At 39.3% G+C, this 19990-nt stretch overlaps 1 protein-coding gene across 1 annotated transcript; it reads right to left on the minus strand.

Annotated features, from left to right (window-relative positions):
- Window positions 1-5803: 5803 nt before the first annotated feature.
- Window positions 5804-12384, minus strand: atf5b (activating transcription factor 5b). The gene is made up of 4 exons (XM_061218247.1): window positions 12236-12384; window positions 9806-10042; window positions 8226-9390; window positions 5804-7728 (listed from the first exon to the last, which is right to left on the minus strand). The coding sequence occupies exons 2-4, from the start codon at window positions 9945-9947 to the stop codon at window positions 7542-7544; spliced, it is 1494 nt and encodes a 497-aa protein (XP_061074231.1). The 5' UTR covers window positions 9948-10042; window positions 12236-12384; the 3' UTR covers window positions 5804-7541.
- Window positions 12385-19990: the final 7606 nt, after the last annotated feature.

A 19990-nucleotide genomic window follows, 5' to 3' on the forward strand; every position in this document is an offset into this window, starting at 1 on the left:
CATAACCAAATGTCAAAAAGACACACATACTTGTGTGTACAGAGTAATAATTAGGGTATATTGCTGGAGGAGGCAATGTTACATTTAACCTGCAAATTTTTTATTTAACCCATCGTACTTTCAAAATTTTTATTAAATCCTGATATAGTCCTAAGTCTCAAAATGAAGACTGTAGGAATAGTATTTAATTAAACTCAATTTGTGTCTTTATTCCAAAACAAAGACTGAAAGTGGGACCTTTTTTTATAGTGCCGTGAAAAAGTATTTGCCCCCTTCCTGATTTCCTCTTTATTGCATATTTGTCCATCTGAATGTTTTCATCTCTTTAGACATAATAGAATATTAGACAGATTAATAAACCTTTTCTCACATTTTTTTATTCTTTAATTTATTAGTAGTAGTAGTAGTAGTAGTAGTAGTTTCATATAGTTCAAGTGCTCAGTATGACATTGGGTTCAAAAGGGCTGGACGTTTGTGGCTTAATTCATTAAAACGTGTCATCAGGGTGTCATCTTCTACTCCTATTAAAGCCAGCTGCCTCTGCCCCTTGGCGGATTGCTCATATATCAGCGGATTTAGCACGACGTCAAACAGATTTACCTCTGAGAAAAAAAAAACCTTTAAAATCCTTTTAAAAAATCTCTGAATCTTATTATGTGGTACACATTTTTTTTGTCTCAGATTTTTAAAAAAGGTTTACATTTTTTAATTGGTTCTCTCTTAAAATAATTTAATTCAGTTATGGAGTAAAACGTAAAGTCATTGCTTGAAGCAGTGGTTCCCAACCTCGATCCTGCCTCCTGTGTACTGTATGCAGGTATTCGTTCCAACCACAGTTGCAATCCCAGAATTTCAACAAGCTGTTAATTTTTCTTAATTAGTTGCTTTCCATATCTAGAAGGATTATTTACCCTCTAAAGCCACATGTCAGAAATAGCTAAGCATTGAATGAATAATAAATTGTATGTTCATGTTGTACTTATTATGCTAGATTGCAAACAGTTATGTTAGAGGTAAGAAAATGATCAAATTAACTGATCAAATTAAAGACTGGAGTGAATCAATAGGCTCATTACAGATGAAGGTGTGGGCCACTAAAACAAACCAAGAATTCAACTAATATATCAAAGCCAATGCCTATGATAGCAAGCCAAACCTGCATTGTGTTAATAACTTTAAGGAATAGAATTTTGAATGATCTGAAACATGACCTAATTATGAGCCTATTGATTCACCTAATTTGATCAGTTTAAACATTTTGTTACCTTTTTTGTTATCAGCATAACACAATAAGCACAATATGAACATTTTTACTCCTAATAACATTCATCTAAACATCAAAACATCTAATTAAGAAAAGAATAACAGCTTGTTCAAATTCTGGGATTGCAACTCAAAAAAACGTATACAGAGGAGGTCCCCACGACTGAGGTTGGGAACTCACGACTGAGGTTGGGAACTACTGGCCTAAAGGATGGAAATCTGGTCACTGTAATAAAAAGAAAAATGTAAAATAATAATAATAATAATAAGAATAATAAGAATAATACGTATACGAATATGCTTAGAAATAAACATTAAAATGGTGAAATTTGAATGTATGTGTGTGTGTGTGGATACAATTCCATTTTTGGAACTGTATCCAAATGAAAAAAAGACCGTCATGCACATTGAATCCCTGGGACCTTATTTGAAAAACATTGCAATGCAATAATGTGCTTAAAATAGCCAAATAATTGCAATATTTGCTGAACAAGGCTTTGGACTTTATTCAGTCAAATAAACCATTCCGTCTGCTTGCCAGGCGACATAAGAAGCAGCTCTAGGTCATTTGAGGACTGTATTTTAACAGTCCTCCTGATGCATGTAAACAGCTTAAGTGCGTTTTCAGTAGTTTTGTAAAACTGCGTTTTCCATTGAATGACAATTCACACACTATATACATGTCATGAGGCATGTCTTTAATGGATAACCATGGTCCCAAAATCATTACTGCGATTCATTTGAGTCAATATTATGACCATCAATTATGACACATTGTATTTTTTATTACTTCTGATTATCTTTCAGATTGTAATCTTGATATTGTTATGCATGCTTAGTTATGTCCGTGTGTGTAACAGACGGAGGGTGTACACGTTGCACTGTGGCCTATGTTGGTGCACCAATAATATTCTGCCTTTAAAATGGCAATGAAACTGCAGCATGACTTAAAGGTACAATAGGTAAGATTTTTGTGTTAAAACATTGTTACAAGACCATTATAAATCCCTTCCTATCATTGAAAAAGGCTCACTGACATGTTGACTCACCCTCTGCCTGTGTTTCTAGTTCTTAAATTCGGGTTTCAAAATATACAGTTGATGGCCCGACAATCTGTACCAAAACATTGTAACTGTACAATAATTCAAGCTCATTGGTTTAAAATTGGTTCTAATTGCCACAGCCAATGGCGTTTCAACATCAGCGCATTTACTGAGAAGGGAGAGGGATAAACAGTGTTGTGGTTTGAAGATGTTTGTTGCTGCTATTCCTCTCTTGACCAAAATTGCCTATTGTACCTTTTCTGGAGAAAATGCAAACACAATCAGTAGCATCAAAATAGCAATACGCCAACAATTACCATGACCACACCTCAGAGACCTGCCCAGGTAGGCGCATGGTTATTTTCCAGTGTAGGTGCTGGACTATAAGATAACAGGTGTATCTAAATTGCTATACGTTTACATCCATCTCTATTGGCAATGGGCGGAAGAGTGCTGGTGTGTGGTCATGTGACCGTACCTGTGGCCAGAGGTGAGGTGATCTGAAGAAGAGTGGGGGAACCCTGGACTGAACCACTTGTGGAGAAGAGGACTGCCACACACATACGCGCACGCACGCACGCACGCACGCACGCACGCACGCACGCACACACACACACACAATTCCGCAAGGCCTATTCCTTTCTGAAAATACTGAACACTTGAATGATTCGGAGGATCAAGACCAGAAGCTTGAACTTCCTGTGCTGGTGGTTATTACTGAGTTGAGACTACACTTTTAATGCAATATCTACACACCTCAACTCATTGCCTACACCTTTAGCTGCACCTGCCAGTTTGTAGCAGTGATTATCTAGGTGAATCCGTTTTGTTAGTACACCTAGACATTCCAGTGTACTATTTTATTTATTTTTAGCTATCGATAGGAGGCACCCATGTACAACTCATTCAGGAAGTCACTAAAGATTCCAGAAGAACATCCAAAGAACTGCAGGCCTCTCTAGCCCTCAGCTAAGGTTCATGACTCCACAATAAGAAAGTGACAGAGCAAAAAAGGGATTCATCATGGAAGACTAATTTTTTGGAAGACACTGGTCCCATTATGTCTGGCGTGAAGCAAATTCACAGCATTTCACAGCAAGACCATCATACCAACAACAGTCAAACATGGTGGTGGTGGTAGTGCAATGGTGTGGGGATGACTTGCTGGCTTGCCATGAATTCAGCCCTGTGCCAACGGTCCACTAAAAATTTAGTTTGAAATTTGATCAGAGGTTCTGCACTGCAAGGCTCTCCATAGGAAATGAATAATATACGCTTTTATTCGCAGGAGAGGGCAGGACCACTCATAAACGTTGTTCCTAGGAACAAATCTGTTTGTCTGAGTGGTTCTTGCATGAGGCCCATTGATCCAAAAACACAAAAGCAAGTCCACATGGCTGAAAATAAATAAAAATTTGGGAGTGGCCAATCAAAGTTCTAGAGCCACTGCTGTGGCAGGACCAGAAACGAGCAGCTCATACTCAAAAACCAACAAATTGTCTAAATTAAAGAAGCTAAAAAAAAGAGTGGGCTAAAATTCCTCCAGTTATATGAAGGACCGACATCAAATTATAGGAAGCATTTGGATGCAGTTATTGCTGCTAAAGATGGTGCAACCAAATACTGAATTTAAGGGGCTATTGCTATTTCACGAGAGATATAGGTGTGTTAACTTTTATCATTAAATAAATTAAATAATAAAAATGCGTTTTGTGTTTACTTAGTTTCCCTTTGTCTAGCCTAACATTTTGTATAAATCTCTGAAACACTTCGGTGTGACAAATAGGCAACCGCCATACTCACAGCACTGTAATTAAACTGGATTTCTATCGGCATCAAAACTAAGAACGCAAAACATTTACCTTTTTTCTGAAGTTTTAACTTCAGAGCTAAAAGCATAAAAAATTTAGGTTTTTTACACTACCTAAACATCGTTCTTAGCCTGAAAAATCAGACAAAGCAATACGAGCGCATTAAGATTTTTCTGCAAATGGAGAGCGCAAGGGCATGTGTATTGTATTGTCTAGAGAGAAGTCCTGTAAACTGCGTAGAACACTGTTTATGCTTGCTGACTGGCAAGGGGGAAATTGGCCATAGAAATCCCCAGGGATGGGATGGGAGATTAGCTGAGTCGATGACATACTTGCATAATATTTATAGATCCTGATTGTCTGCAGTACTATAATAAATTTAGCATGCTCTACAAAAGCTTATTTTTAAGAATTACATTAATGACAAGTAAAAGAAAGTATATCTATGACTAGGAAGGTAAATTATTAAATCATCAAAAACTAAGGACAGCTTTCTTGAACACTTTATAAATACATTACATGCATGTAATATAACTAATATATTGGAAGTTGTAAATATTGATCATTCATGCACCATAATATCATCATCTTGTTTGTATTTTTTCTGTTCTGTTTTGAATCTGTTAATTGCATGAATATGATAAAATGCAGGGTGGATGTTTACATTTTGCATGCAACATAATTAAGACTACAACAAGTGGTGACACGGCCGACAGCTACTATGAGAAAATTGTAAAACACAGAGAATTATCCGTGTGTGTGGTACAGACGCCCACAATTACTCGCCGTACAACTAATCAGGTGTATTAATCTATTTAAACTGAAAACAGAAATACGCTCCAAATTTTTGATTTAAGGAATCTAGTTCAACTTATTTATATTGAATTATATAGGTCTGCATACTTACCCAATAAATTCTAATGTAAAATCCCCTAAAGCAAAACACATTCAAGCAGGCACTGCGTCCTGTAGTACAACACATACAGGAAAAAAGTTACAGTATCTACTACCTCTGTAAAAATTGTAATAATAATACCAGACATTCAGGCCTAAATTTCAAAATGAAATTCAATACCATTGTGCTTATGAATTCACCTTCAGTATTCTGAACCCAAGTTAATGCTTTCTTAAATTGAGGCCCTTCTTAATGTCAAATACAAAGTCTTAAAAGTAGAAATAAAAATATCTACTTGGGCTTAGTAAAAAAAATAACAGAATATGAATTTTAAAATGTTTTAAATGTAGTACTCGTGTACACATATTTAGCATGTTGGCATCTCAATACCTCCACTGGAATTTGACCCACAATTATTATATCAAAACCATTATTTCTAACCTACAATTAGAGCAATGTCATTGACTCCTTCTGTATGGTGTAAATCCAGGAAAGGCTGTTCTAGTTTTTTGAACAGTAAGGCAATCATGTTTTCTAATAAATCCATCCAATGGTTATGTCCATTTCTATTTTTTAGCTTTTTATTTTATTACATTTTGATAAATGATTAATCATGACACTTTAAATGCTTTCTCAATTGTGAAACTAATTTAATTACCACATTTGGTTATAATAAATATATAAAAATGTTATTTTATTTTAATAACACAAAGTATTCTATTCTCCATTTCAGATGAATGTGCCTTTGTTGTCCAGATAATTCCATCATATAACCACCACTCAAAGAAACATTTTAGTGCAGACACAAATACCTTTATTTAGATAAAAGAGATGACTACATAAAGCAGAGATCTGAAGTTACATAGAAATATTTCAGATAGAAAAGTGATTTATGATTGTACTTGTCCTACAATATTCCCTGCGATAAAAACAGCAAAATACATATAGCTCAAATATCTGAGCATCTCAAGCATACAGCACGAAATGACGACACGATAGATTGCATATTAGCTATTCAAATCCAATGATTGTACATCGCCAATATGTGTCAAAGCATATTTCAAATTATGCAGTGTCCTGTCTTGTGTCTGAAATTTCAACTCTCGTCGGCATTGAATGAATGCATGCCAGACAGGCTAAATCCCTGCAGCATTTGCACAAAAATAAACGTCATTCCATAGAACTGAAAAATAAATAACTGATAGGGCTGGGTAAGTCTGTTATTTGGTTGCAGTTTAACAAATGCATACATTTGTCTTTCATTTTATATGGAATGACATGTATTTTCCAATGAGAAGTGATTTGGGTAACATAGTATTCAATTTTACTCTCTGCTATGGACCAAATTAAAAAAATAATAATAAAGTTGATGGAACCAATGGCATTGATCAGACACTGCATATTTGAAATGGGGAAGCTGCCAAAACATCACAAGCTATCAAACACACTCTAGTGAATAATATATAAAATAAACAAACCGAGAAAAAAAAAAAACAGCTCGAACACATTTTAAAAATTCCCTCCTCGCTTCTCAATTGAAAAAGTTTTTTAAAAAATCACATTAGCTGTGAAGATTATGAATTGTGATTGTTTATTCGCAGATATAGCGGGTGGAGAAAAGCGAAGAGCAGAGTGATGAAGTTGGGTAATGGGCAGGATGTCTGTGGGCACTGGCCTGGAAGTAGCTGGAGCGCGACTGTGTGCGGAAGCTACGGCATCGTTATAGCATCGTTTAGAAAACATTCCACTAAAAAACGCAATGAAAGCCATGCAGCGAACAGAAATGAGCGTATTCTAACCTTCATCATCGCATTTATAACCCCACATGCTCAGAGGACTTCAAACATGCACTGGGTGTTTGAGCTGTGAACGGGAGATGGGGGACGAATGAATAACTTCAAACCCACTTTCGGGGGGGGGGGGGGGGGGGGGGGGGTTTGGTGTCCGATAATCCTGTTGCACGCGTCTCATCCTCGGATAAAGGCGCGGGCAACGGAACAAAAGCTTCGCGGAATGCCCCGTTCTAGAACGGCAGCTGCTTTTTAAACAGCCCCGCGCTTCAGACACCGGAGGGGGCTTGAGTTTATCCAGTCAGTGCAGCCTTCGGACAGGGAAAGAAAGGAAGCGAGCTCACACAGGCGGAGCGACACGAGGTGTAGCCCGCGAGCCGACGCGGGGCCGCGCCCTGGAAAACGAGGGGTGGCCTCTTTCACACGGCGCTGGAAGAAAAGTCTGTCTCGAAGCGATTATCACCGCAGCAGAAGACGGTGTACAAAAAAAACATTTTATTGTTCTAAAAGATATTTTCACAGTGCTAGCGGACATCATCATCAGTACGTTATATGCAGTACGTTATATGATAGAAAGTAGCTGATTGGTGTTTTCGAACATAGCAATTAGTCAAACATTTAAAAAATAAAAAATAAAGAAACAACCTATGGCATGCCATCACCTTCCAATCACATTTCAAAACAACTCTTTCTTTGTCGTTCTATTGGCTACAGTGCTGGAGGCGGGGGCCCGCGGGCATTAGGCGGTGGCGTCTTGTTTATGCCGTTGGCTGCGAGCCTTGTACACCTCAATGAGGAGATCTTTGACATACTGAATCTCGCGTTCCACCGACTCGGCCTTGTCCCGAAGCTCTCGGTTCCGCCCCTCCAGCCCGTGAAGCTCCTCCTCCAGGGAGTCGAGCTCCGCCCTCTTGCGCTGTCGATACCTGCAGAGCGGAGACCGTGCGGGAGCATTGTTAATACGGGGAGACTGAAGGATGAAAAGCGTCCTTTCCCTTATTGAACATGCACAATGGGCTCATGGGCGTTTATCCATATAGGTTCAGTTCCGGCATGTTATTCCCAACGCATTCATTCTTGCATGTTTGCTTTGAATCAACGCATACAAGCCTGACATTTAAATTATTATTTTTTAATTATAAAACATTTTTCAATATGTTTGCAAGTGCACTTGTTTACTTTAGGCCAAAGGGGCATCATCTAGAAATCCCAATTATCTAAATGAACAATACTACAAGTGTATGAATTCAGCTTAAGCGAAAGCCAATAAGCTAGCTACCATGCAGTCTATGATATCGTCCAATTATTGGCTTTGGAGACAAGATTGTTTTTCTGGGGGTTGAATCCAACTACATCTTCTACCGACATGCCTTCAACCTCCATGCATGGTCAGCGTTGGCCCACGTGCTCCGGGGTTTCTCACCTGTGAGCCGCAGTCTTGTTCTGGTCTCTCTTCTTCTGCTTTCGCTCCACGCCGGGGGGCTCCACAGGGCCTCCGTCCAGCTCAACCTTCAGCTTGACGCCGCAGGGGTCTTCCTTCAGCGCGGGGAGGGCCCTGAGGCCGGACACGCCCAGCTGCAGGCCCTCCCCGTCCCCCCGAGACAGGCACTCGCCGCCCTGGTCTCCCAGGAAGTCGGAGAAGGCGTAGTCGCCGTGCTGGCAGGCGGACTCCAGCGACCCCGCCCGCATGTGCTCGTCGACCGCGCCCAGGAAGCCGTGATAGGGCTCCACGGCGGCCGGGGGCGGGAGGTAGCAGCCCTCGCTCGCCATCATCTCCGACTCGCTCGCCCTGTCGCCGTGTAGAGTCTCCAGCTCTACACCATCTTGCCTTATATCCTTCAACCCGTACAACATCCCGCTCTCCTTCCTGTGGGGGTTCTCCATCGGTGCCCCAACACAGTACCCCCTTCCCATCTTCTCCCCGCTACACACATCCTCCGCAAAACAGTAATTCTCTTCCTCTTTCAACAAAATGGCGCAGTCCCTAATCTTGACCGCGCTACCTAAACAGTACCCCTTGCCTACAGCCTTCTCCTCCTCCACACAGCAGTAGCTACCTGCTGGGTCTGCGCTACCTGAGTTATTGCCTTTGGAACTCCAGATATTCTCCAACCCCTCACCGACCTTCAGCCCGTCGCAAACTCTCTTTCGACCGTTGCCGTTCGGACGACTGCAGTTGTAAGGGACGGGTCGAGGCGTTTTGGGTCGGCCAATGGGGCCGCCGCAAAAGCTCAGCAGGTCGAGTTCCCCAGTTGCCAGGGTAACAAGAAGCGGGCTCGAGTCTGATTGGCTGGAGCCGTAAGACGCGTATGGCAGCTGGTAGTAAGACTGTGGCCCCATTGCTGGGGGAACTTTGTCACATTTTTCCAATTTCTCCGCTCTCTTTGGGGTGGATTCGGACAGGAAGTAATCCTCCAGTTGAGCAAGCTCCTCCTGCAGTAGAGATGTCATGACCTCCAAGTCAGAGGGGACCTGCACATCATGTTGAGGGGGTGAGGGGGGAAGGGACGAGCTGGGAGAGGAGTGAGAAGTAGGAAGGTAAGAGGAAAAATCAACTTTTTCCGTCATCCAGTCAGCAAGACCATCACCTGGAAAACAAACAAAAATTAAAAAAATTTAAAAAGTTGAAAAAATTTCATTAATTAAAAAAATAAACTTTCATTAAAATCGCTATTGAATGGATGTAACCGATACACAACATAAGACAAGGGCGTGCCCTAGCTTTGGCCCTAAATGCATGGAAGCGATGCTATGTCCACTCGCATTTCCAACTTAGCTATTGAACTTCCAAAAAAAATAAATAAAAAATATTTAAAGACGCACTCGAGCAATCGGCTAAAAATAGCATAAATAGTAGCTACGTTACCACACGACCTCGGTACGTTGCATGCGTATCCAAAATATTTGATTAGTTTTACTCACTGTACGAGGAGAAGGCGCCTGCTGCACTGCGGCTCCCACCTGGAATGGGGAAAAATAAAAAAGCGTCTCGTGGCAACTTACCAATTAAGTGCTGGCTCTCAGCTGACTCCTCCCCCCTCCGTCCCTGTGATTGGTTGGGGTTAGCCAGTCGGGGAGAGAGAGCGAGGGGGTCTACCGGGCAAACGAGAGGAGTTTTCCAGAGAGGAGCCGACGCCGCCATCATTTCTTCGGTTTCGATTCAACACGTCAAACGTACACAACGCGTGAGATTTTGAGGGACGAGCCACAGTGGACAGAGCAGGGGGAGCATTGTGAGACCTAGGAGAGAGGGACAACCACGGTGTTACCACGGTCACCAAGGTGTCACCTGCACGACATAATGACCCCCAACACCCTTGCTAGGACACCCCCCTCCACACACACACACACACACACACACAGCTACCCACCACCACCACTTGTCATACTGCAGCCAATCAAGATTTAACTCAACAAAATGCACAACCACCATTATGTCAGTTTGTGGTGATAAAAACCAGACACAAAGACATTTCATTCCCTCCAAAATCACATGTTTCTAATAGTTTATTCATTCTGCGAATTTAAATGAAAGCATGACAATAGTATTAAATTCAACTATCAAGGCTACGTTAAATTCAAGAGAGTATGAATGTGAAATGGTTTGATCCTTTCTTGGTTATCCTAAAGCACATGGCACCCTCAGATGCCCCACTGTAAACCCTTCACTCTTCAGTCCCTTCAGCAACAGCAGCTGGAACCAAATAAAAGCCCAGGGCAGGACCGTTACAAATACGCAGACAACATGCCACCCACTTCTGAAATAACCAAGTTTTCTTTTGGAAATTGTTTGTTGAATAAGATTCAGAGAAGACAACAGCTGAATAAAATAAAGTAGAGTGTGTGTATGTAGAGTGTGTGTCTGAAAGAGATGTAGAGTGTGTGTGAGAGAGAGACAGAAAGAGAAAGAGTGTGTGGCAGAGAGAGAGATAAAGCGTGTGTGTGTGGTGTGTGACAGAGAAAGAGAGAGCGTGAGAGAGAGAGAGAGAGAGAGAGAGAGAGAGAGAGAGAGAGAGAGAGGGGTGTGTGGTGTGTCTGTGACAGATAAAGTGTGTGTGTGTGTGTGTGTGTGTGTGTGTGTGTAAGAGAGAGAGAGAGAGAGAGAGAGAGAGAGAGAGAGAGAGAGAGATTTGGAAATTGTCTGTCTACTGGGCAGAAAGTGAATTACACGCCAGTGCAGTCTCAGAATGGAAAGTTTTTCTGTGACCTTGTCGCCTACGCACAGAAATATTCTGGCAGCTTGAGTGCACATGCGTATACATGCGTATTCCTTATATATTACACAAGATCGTACGTGGACTATTTTGGTTTTTAAAAATCCTGTCAAATTCACAGTTTACAGAAATGAGCTTTAAGCAAAATAGCAACACGGTTAAGTGTAATCTGAACGTTTTACTGCGTAACTTTAAAACAAGAAGCAATAAAGTACAGCTTACTTAGTCAACGTTTAATTTAAAAAGTAGCCTAATGCATAGGCGGAACCTCGATAAGTAGGACAACTGTATCAACAGTATGTTAAGTGACGTAACGTCAATGTGCAAGTCCTCAAAAGTCTTCACGTGTTTAGCAATGAGTGCTGTCAATTCACTAGTCTATTCAGCAAGCCAATTTACACTACCCTTAATGTGACGTTAAATAAACACAAGATTAACGACTTCGCTAACGAGCATTAAAGCGCAACACTTAAAATAAAATAAATACAAAGATATCTACCCAACCACGTTTCCTGAGCATTGGCGTTAGTAATGCATAATTACTCACATTAGATCGCAAGCAAACTGTCATACTTCGTCGCCCCTAGCCACATGAGCCAGCGATAATAAAATGTAAGCTAGCACGCATTCATATTTCAAAGTTATCACTAGTTTTATTTATGTGTGGTCACATCATTAATAATTTAACTAGCTTTTCAAGTGTCATTTTAGAGAAACTTCAAAACGATTATGTTCGCACGATACAAATAGGCAACTAGCTAGCTAGCAAGTATTTAAGCAATCCAATTTACCCGATGAGTTACAAACGAAGTTAACCAGACAGTTAGCTTATACACAAGTGGCAACAACAACTAGTTACAGTGACAGTAGCAGCAGTAACGTTAGCTAAGATATACAAAGTTTTTCAAACTTTATGGCAACAAACAATAAATTGGAATAACTTGGGCATCTGACAAACTAACTAGCCAGGTAACTTAGCCATCTACCTCATTTGACATTAAACGATCTTAAAATGGCATTGATCACCATCTAAAATTAGACATTGTATGATATTTGCAAACAACCATAACCTATTTCTTGGTAATATCATCGCATTTGGAAGCAAGGCGCTTTCCAATTCGCTATGGCTAGCTGCATGGCTAACGTTAACTAGCTAGCTAACCAAAGTTTCAAGCGCAAGCAACTTGGCTACAAGGAATAACAAAGTAAGCGAACTTACTCCATTCTTGCTGAATTTCTTGTTGGTTTGGAGTGCGTTGCAACAGCAAAGCACAGAGATTGTTAGGTCGACGAAGTTATCAATTTAAAAAGCCATAGTTCCCTCAGTATGTGCGGGAAAGGACGCAGTTCTGCTGTTGCTTTGTTGTGGTAAAGTTCATTTAATGAAAGTAGGTCTTCACCCACACCCAGCAACCAACCGCGTCACGGGGCAAACGCACGGCTGAGATCCCTCCGCAGACCACTGAACAGACCCCCACCCCTCCCGTTCTGATGTCCCACAAGTTTCTGTATTTTTATGGGACGGGTATATACATTACACGTTGTTTACGAACAGTTATGCACAAAATGTCAAGAAAAATAACTATCGACGGATGACAACAAAGAAAAACAGTTATTTATTAATTTGAGTTGAATGGAAGTTGTCAGTTGTCAACTTTATGGGAGACTGTCAGTGGGCATATACCTCACAGGAGTTTTTATTGACGATTTTTACATGTTTCGTAAAACTAAACAGTTCAACATGTGTACGCTTTTATCATTCAATAAGGACTATTTGAGACGCATAATGAGGAAGGACACAATATAATACTCAAGAGGTGAATAAGTCATATTGCAGCCCTGTTGCATCAGCTCTACAGACCGCAGAGAAGTCTCGTTGGATGTCGTCAGTCTGTCGCTGCTTCATTGGCTCGGTAAGAAACGTTTGATTGGCTGACAGTATGTGCAGCCACCATCTCCCATGTTTACCCGTTGACCACGTGTTTCATGTAAATATCCCGAGTGAGAATACGTGTAGTTCATGTAAAAAAGTCTGCTGTGTAACTGATATGATGTTACAGTGTGTATGGATACTGTACATGTGGCATCGCATGTATTTTGTTTAAATCAATCATATGATGAACGTAAGATTACAACTTCCTTTGGACCTTGCCTGTACGCGAGTAACGTAACGTCAGTCTAGAGCGCTATTCAGCATCACGCAACCCGTGGAGCCCGCTAAGTTTTGAAGAGAGGCGATACACTATGTCAAAGTGTGCAATCTACTTCACATTACCACAGCAACGCCTCGGGATGACTGTAGTTGCTATGCGAACAGTCCTGTAGTTTTTTTTCTCCTAGCGAAACCAAAAGCTGATTGAAGCAGCTACGTCTTCCTGTTGCTATAGCAATAGTGAACACTGCCCCCTATTTTAGAAGTGTTTTCTGGTTGCTGTTGCCATGGATTCTGCAAAGCATCTCTGTACTCCGTGTTTACAATGTTCTTTATCTTCCCTCAGCGCGCTTCGCCGGTTACGTGCACGTATCATTCTTTTTTACACTTTGTACATTGTAAAAGATTTTAGAGAGTTGTGACAAACCCATTACACGTACAATCTCAATTGTAAGCCTCATATTTATTATTTTTTTGCAGTTCATACAGAATGACACTTCATTATTGTTCTGATGGTACATATTATTGGTAATTTTGCATTTGCACTTTTAAAAGAAAGTAATAATAAATAATAATAAAGGAAATCAACTTCATGGATAGTTTCATCTTATATAACCTTTGACAGCCAATAGTGCACTGTAAACAGGATGCTCTTTTAAACTGATAAAAATATACATTTCTGCTCCATAACAAAAACCCTACCACCCGTATAGCAAGTTTCTCTGTCATTAAGGAATATGTTTTTCCAAAACAAAACAAAAAAAATCATTTATGCACCAGAATGTGTTGCTCTAGAAGTTACTTTTTTTCTGTGAATAAAAGAAGGGTTTCTTCCTTGAGGATGCGGAATTTTTCTGAGAAAGTTCGCCAGAGTCGCAAAGATTGTGGTCCTGATGCAATCTTCATGACTGTGGCAGTAATGGAGATGGAGAGCTTGCTGATGCTCTGAGAGTCTCCAAGGAAGACTCTGACACCTCACTGCTTTAATTGGTCCAAGGAGGCTTGTTTGTGCAGATTGAGAGCAGCGCTGCAAGAGAAACACATGGTGCCTCACTTGGGTCTTTATAGTTGTTAGCACATCTTAAGCCTGTTTTTTGTGTTGATGTCTGAAAATAGGGACAGCATGGTTCAGAAAAAGTGCACAATTATCAAAAAGTGTAAATGCTAAGGGAGTACCATCTGACCAAAAGTCACTCTGCCAAACTCAGACCTTTGATACTCGTAAATGAGCGTGTCCTGTTTACAAACACGTTCATTCTTGTATGAAATTTGAAATGCTGAATTTAACTGAAACTTATCTGCAACGAAAACTATACAATGGCAGAAAACTGAAAAAGTTTACACATATATGGGTATTGTCAATAAATGTTACAAAACATATGCAGTGTGTGATATTCAGTCAGCTCCAGAATTATTGGCTGCATAAAATGAACAACACAGATAATAATCTATATGTTATGTTCAAACTTATGGGAAAATGATATATTTTTATTTCAATACATTTACTTTCATGTTTCAATGATTTTTATTAAGTAATCTCACTTTTTCTGAAAACCATAGGTGTCAAAAGTATTGCCATCCCTAACAATTATTTCTGTATTACAAAATTAAAGTGGCAATAAAACTTTACTTAATTTTGTTAATATCAGTCTAAAGGAGCTATCATGTCATTCCATGACTTCCTGTTTCACTAGCGTATGAAAATGAGGTAACAAGCATGCAAAATCCCTTCGTCATCCACCAGCATGTGAAAAGCCGAAGAACTGTCAATTCCAAGAGACAGGTTGCAACTGACCTTCACAAGTCAGGTAATGAGTACAAAAAATACACAAATGGTAAAACATACCACTTAATAATAAATAAGTAAAATATATGGAATGGTTGGAAGCTTGCCAAGAAGAGGACCCAGTTGTCCCCACAGATGGTGAGAAAGATGGTGAGGGAGGCAATAAACCCGAGGACACAAAGAATTGCAGAGGTTGCATCTTGGGGCCACCCAGTCTCAAGAAGAACCATATAATGCCAAACTCTTTGGAAAGGTGGCACAAAGAAAGTCCTTGCTGAGAACAATAAACAAAAACAATCGTCTGGAGTTTTTCAGATGTCATTGAAATTATGACTGGAGAGAATTCAGCTTATTGGTTACACACCACCAGCATGTTTGGAGGCAAAAGAGGATTGCATACAAGGAGAAGTGCCTTATACCTGCTGTCAAATATTAAGGTTGGTGTTTTTGGGGACATTTTGCTGCCAATGGTCCAAAGGCACTATGTAAGACCAATGGCATAATTAATTCAGTACCTGGAAATTTTAGCAGAAAGTCCAGTTGTAGATTTGCTTGTATATGGATTTTCCAGCAGGACAATTACTCCAAACATACATTAAACTCCACACAGAAATGGGTAAGTGAAAGCAACATCCATGTTCTGTAATGGCCATTCTGAGACTTAAATCCCATCATGAACCTGTGGTCTGAACTGAAGAGGGGGGTATATAAGTGCAAGCCCAAGGATATCAATGATCCTGAAATGTTATGCATGGAGGAATGGACAAAAATGACTGAAAATGTATTCTCTAACCGTATCACAAATTATAGAAAAAGACTCAACAGCTGTCATATTTTCCAGGGCTGTTTGCAAAAAAATATTAAAACATGGGTGCCGATAATTATGAAACATGTTTTTTGGGGGGAAATAAATTATTTGTTTGAAGAATGTAAGACTTGTGTTGATTCCAATGAAACATTACACATACATTGGTGTTATTTTTTAGTTTTCAGTATTTTTGTGCATATATGTTAAGGGAGCCAATAATTCTGGACCTGACCTTTACCTAAAGTGGTAAAGCACTGAGTATCATCTGTATGTCTGTGTGTGTGTGTGTGTGTGTGTGTGTGTGTGGTTTTCTTTTGTGTGTGTTTTTGCCTCTGTGTGTGTGTGTGTGTGTGTTTTTTGTGTGTGTGTGTGTGTGTGTGTGTGTCTGTGTGTGTGTTTGCCTCTGTGTGTGTGTGTGTGTGTGTGTGTATGTACATTATTCTTCTCAAAGCACCTTCCTATTGCTGCCCCACACCATTACACTGCCAAAAAAAGGGAAGTCAGTCGCCACAAAACGGGTAAGACAGGTCACCTCAGGGACGATCATCACCCCACACAACCTGCAGTAAGATACTCCTGACTGTCATTTCAAATGAAAGGCTTCATCCTGGGATAATCAATTACATGTTACTACTGCCTCCAGAGGACAGTGTTATCTTCTGTAATTAAGTCATTTACCAATGGAGGCCCTTTCTAACTGTACATATTTAACTGTATCAACTTACCCACTGCCTGCCAAGCTACATTTGACTAATTAATAAGCTGCTTATTCTGACAGTCCCAGACATCCTTAAACTCAGGGCCAGAGCTGTTGTAACATGCATGCTATACCACAGATTGGATTGCTTAAGCGGTATTAGGATAATGTATCTAATTAACACAGTACTGGCATGAATTAGGGAAACGCTGCATTTATAAACAGAGTTTGATGATTAATGGAATAATTTGCAACAATTTATCTTTTCAGCATAAGGCATTGTAATATGTAATAAATGTAATAATAGCATGACATAAAAATGAAGAAATAATGAGCATTTGTGTTAAACAAGTAGTAATTACCACACCTTCCCATATGTGTTGATTCATGCCGACATAATTGAGAAGTCTAATGTATCATACTGTTAGGAATTTTATAATTAGCTTGAACATCGATTTCTTTGTCCAGTGTTCTTATACATTAAATAATAATATTCCTGCTTTTTTTTTGGCTTGTGTAACTTATTTCAAATTACCGATGGTCACATGATGTCATTATCACTCATGGTCAAGAAGATAACTTTTTTGAATACATTTTTACAGATCAAAATGGCTCAGATAAAACATACAGATAAAGGTTCCTTATGCACAGTGTTTCCAACATTGGCAATGCTGTATGTTTCATGTAGAATATTTACACCTTACAATTGAGTTGCAGTATTGCAGTATTTTATTTAAATTTTTTTTTTTTGTTGCAGTCTATTTTGTTTAATTCCTTGTACATTGTACATATTTCCATCTATACATTGCAGAACAGTTGAAATAATTTAAATTACATTCTGATGGTACTTGATACTTTTATATTATATTTCTAATATACTTGCAGTATGATTATCAGCATTTTCATTAATTGTAACAGTAATTACTGTTGATAAATAAATATGAAAGACATTTCAATTTAATGCTGAATGTGTGTGTGTATGTGTGTGTGTGTGTGTGTGTGTGTGAGAGAGAGAGAGAGAGAGAGAGAGAGAGAGAGAGAGAGAGAGAGAGAGAGAGAGAGAGAGCTGTTCCAGTGTTGTTGGGCTGCTGCAGGGTTATAGTAAGAAAGAGAAACTAGGTGGGGGATGTAACTCATTATTAAGCTCCATACCACAGCTATTTTATTATTCTACTCTTGGCAAGGGTTTACAGAATCCAGTGTAATACCAACAACAGGAGGTTGTGAATTGTGAACTTACCGCATAAGCAGAAACAGAGAGAGCGTGCTCGACGTATGGTACATTAGTAACAGTTACATCACCATTTCATCACCGGCTTCCACAGAATCCCATTCTCATTAACTTTTTACATGTGTCCAAGGAAAGACTGAAAATGAAATAAAGAAGGCAGAACATTGCTAAAACTGTTACCCATACAAACGATAATATTATGACTGACAACTCTTTTTAGGTTTTGCCTGAAAACTGTTTTTTTTCTTTTTTCTTTTTTTCTTAAGACTGTTGACATTTTTGTAGATTTGAGGTTTTCAGTCATTGATATGCCACAAATAAATAGTAGAATCTGTATTATTTTATGACATTCATCACATGTATTACAATGATTGTACCATATTTGCAGGTAGCAGAAAATGTTTCACAATGCAGCACTGTTCTTTTCTTAAATTAAAAACAGAATACAAACACCGCATTACAGTAAGATGACAGTTGAAGAATTTCATATAAATGAATCCCCTTGTGAAAATGGTTATGTTTTAAGATGTATTTGTGATGAATGGTGAAATGCTCTGTGTGTGTGTGTAAGAGGGGGTTTAGCACTCTGAACCACAGAATACACACACAGGGAGCTGAGTGGTGCAAGACATGGGCAACCAGAGCAGCCAGTCTGACTGTGGAGCTCGGCAGGATCGCATGTGTAGTATGGTAAGTCTGAGCCCTGGCAGTGAAACGTCTCCGTCTCACCCAGCACACGGAAGGAAAGATGTACTGAAGCAGGGATCTAGATATACAGGGGATCATATATGCCTGTATGTACTGACACTGTGTTTAAAACACTGCAGCATGTTGCGTGGAGGAAGTTCATATGCAAGACTTATTTGCAACAGTAGATGTCTCAGTCTGTGAGTGATGACAAGCCCTTTTTTTCTTTTTTGCTGTGTATTCAGAATTTACTGCTGGCCTGAACAGAATGTAACTTTGTTTGGTGCTTGATAAAAGTGCGTTTCCCCATTGAAAAGGGTAGATGCAGGTAGAATGATGCAAATAACAGACAGGTAATCGCAGTTATTCAGCCTCTGCCATTTTAGCTGAAAGTAGGAGAATTAAATAGTAATTATTCGGTTTGAAATATGTCTTGTGACCCCTAACCTGAACCGATCATCAGCAGAGAAAAAATATGATATGAATTCCTTATATCCACTAAAAAATCTATCTGTAATAACTTGGGGAAAAAATGTATTACCACTTTTAACATTTGGTTCTACACTTGTTTGTTTTGAGGGCACAACATTATTCACATTATTCAACTGAAATAAGCACAACGTCATTTATATTTCGACAGCCAAATTCTGGTCCACATAACTAAATATTTTAATAAAAAAACCCTGCCCACTTTAATAGTATCTGGAATTAATGTTAAATTACCTCTGGTTTGTTGTTGCTATTATTATTATTATTATTATTATTATTATTGTTAGTAGTATTAGTATTAGTATTAGTAGTAGTAGTAGTAGTAGTAGTAGTAGTCGTAGTATCAGCCTTTATCTGTAAAATGTGTACTTTTACGGTCAATTAACAAATCTATTAGTCATATAAACCCATGTAATATTATTTGCATATAATAAATAAAAAAAAGACAAATATTTACGGTTTTAATTTTCTGGGTTTCTTTTTTATGTGCACTTGGGGTTATACACCAGGAGACCTTAATAATATTGTGTGCCCAGAGCACCATGTTTCTGTGAGCAGAAGAGAAGCTGTCACCTGGAGCTAAAGAACTGTACAAAGGACACGTTATTCTTAAGGCACTTCTTACTGCATTTTCATTTGCTATAACAGAGTATTTTCCCAGGGAAGGAGACATCTCATGTAAAGCAAAATGTTTGTTAAGGAGCTAGAAATCCACCACTGAGATCAAATCTCCTTCAGCAGAACACACACCAGAGACTTTCGACCTCTTCAGGGATTCATTAACTTTATTCAGTGCACTACATCTAATGTTCTTTTTCCTGTGACATATTAGTCTGTTAGTTTTACATTAAGACAACATTTAATGAACGGCATCGAACAGGAAGGATAAAGTCATCATCGAGAATCCGCTTCCCTTTCCAAATTGAATTGATTATCTGTTCTCCCAACGTCTCCTCTGAGGAGACATGGATGATCAGACCAGTGGCATGTCAAGTATGAATAAAAGATGAAAACAGTTCTGAAGCCTTTGAAGATATACCCTTTACAATTATATATATAAACACACATATTTCCTCTCAGAATGAGCAAGTCTGCACACAGACCCGAGTGGTGTGTTTTCTCAG

Source organism: Conger conger, chromosome 13 (genome assembly GCF_963514075.1).
Source record: "Conger conger chromosome 13, fConCon1.1, whole genome shotgun sequence".
Classification (NCBI taxonomy): Eukaryota; Metazoa; Chordata; class Actinopteri; order Anguilliformes; family Congridae; genus Conger; species Conger conger.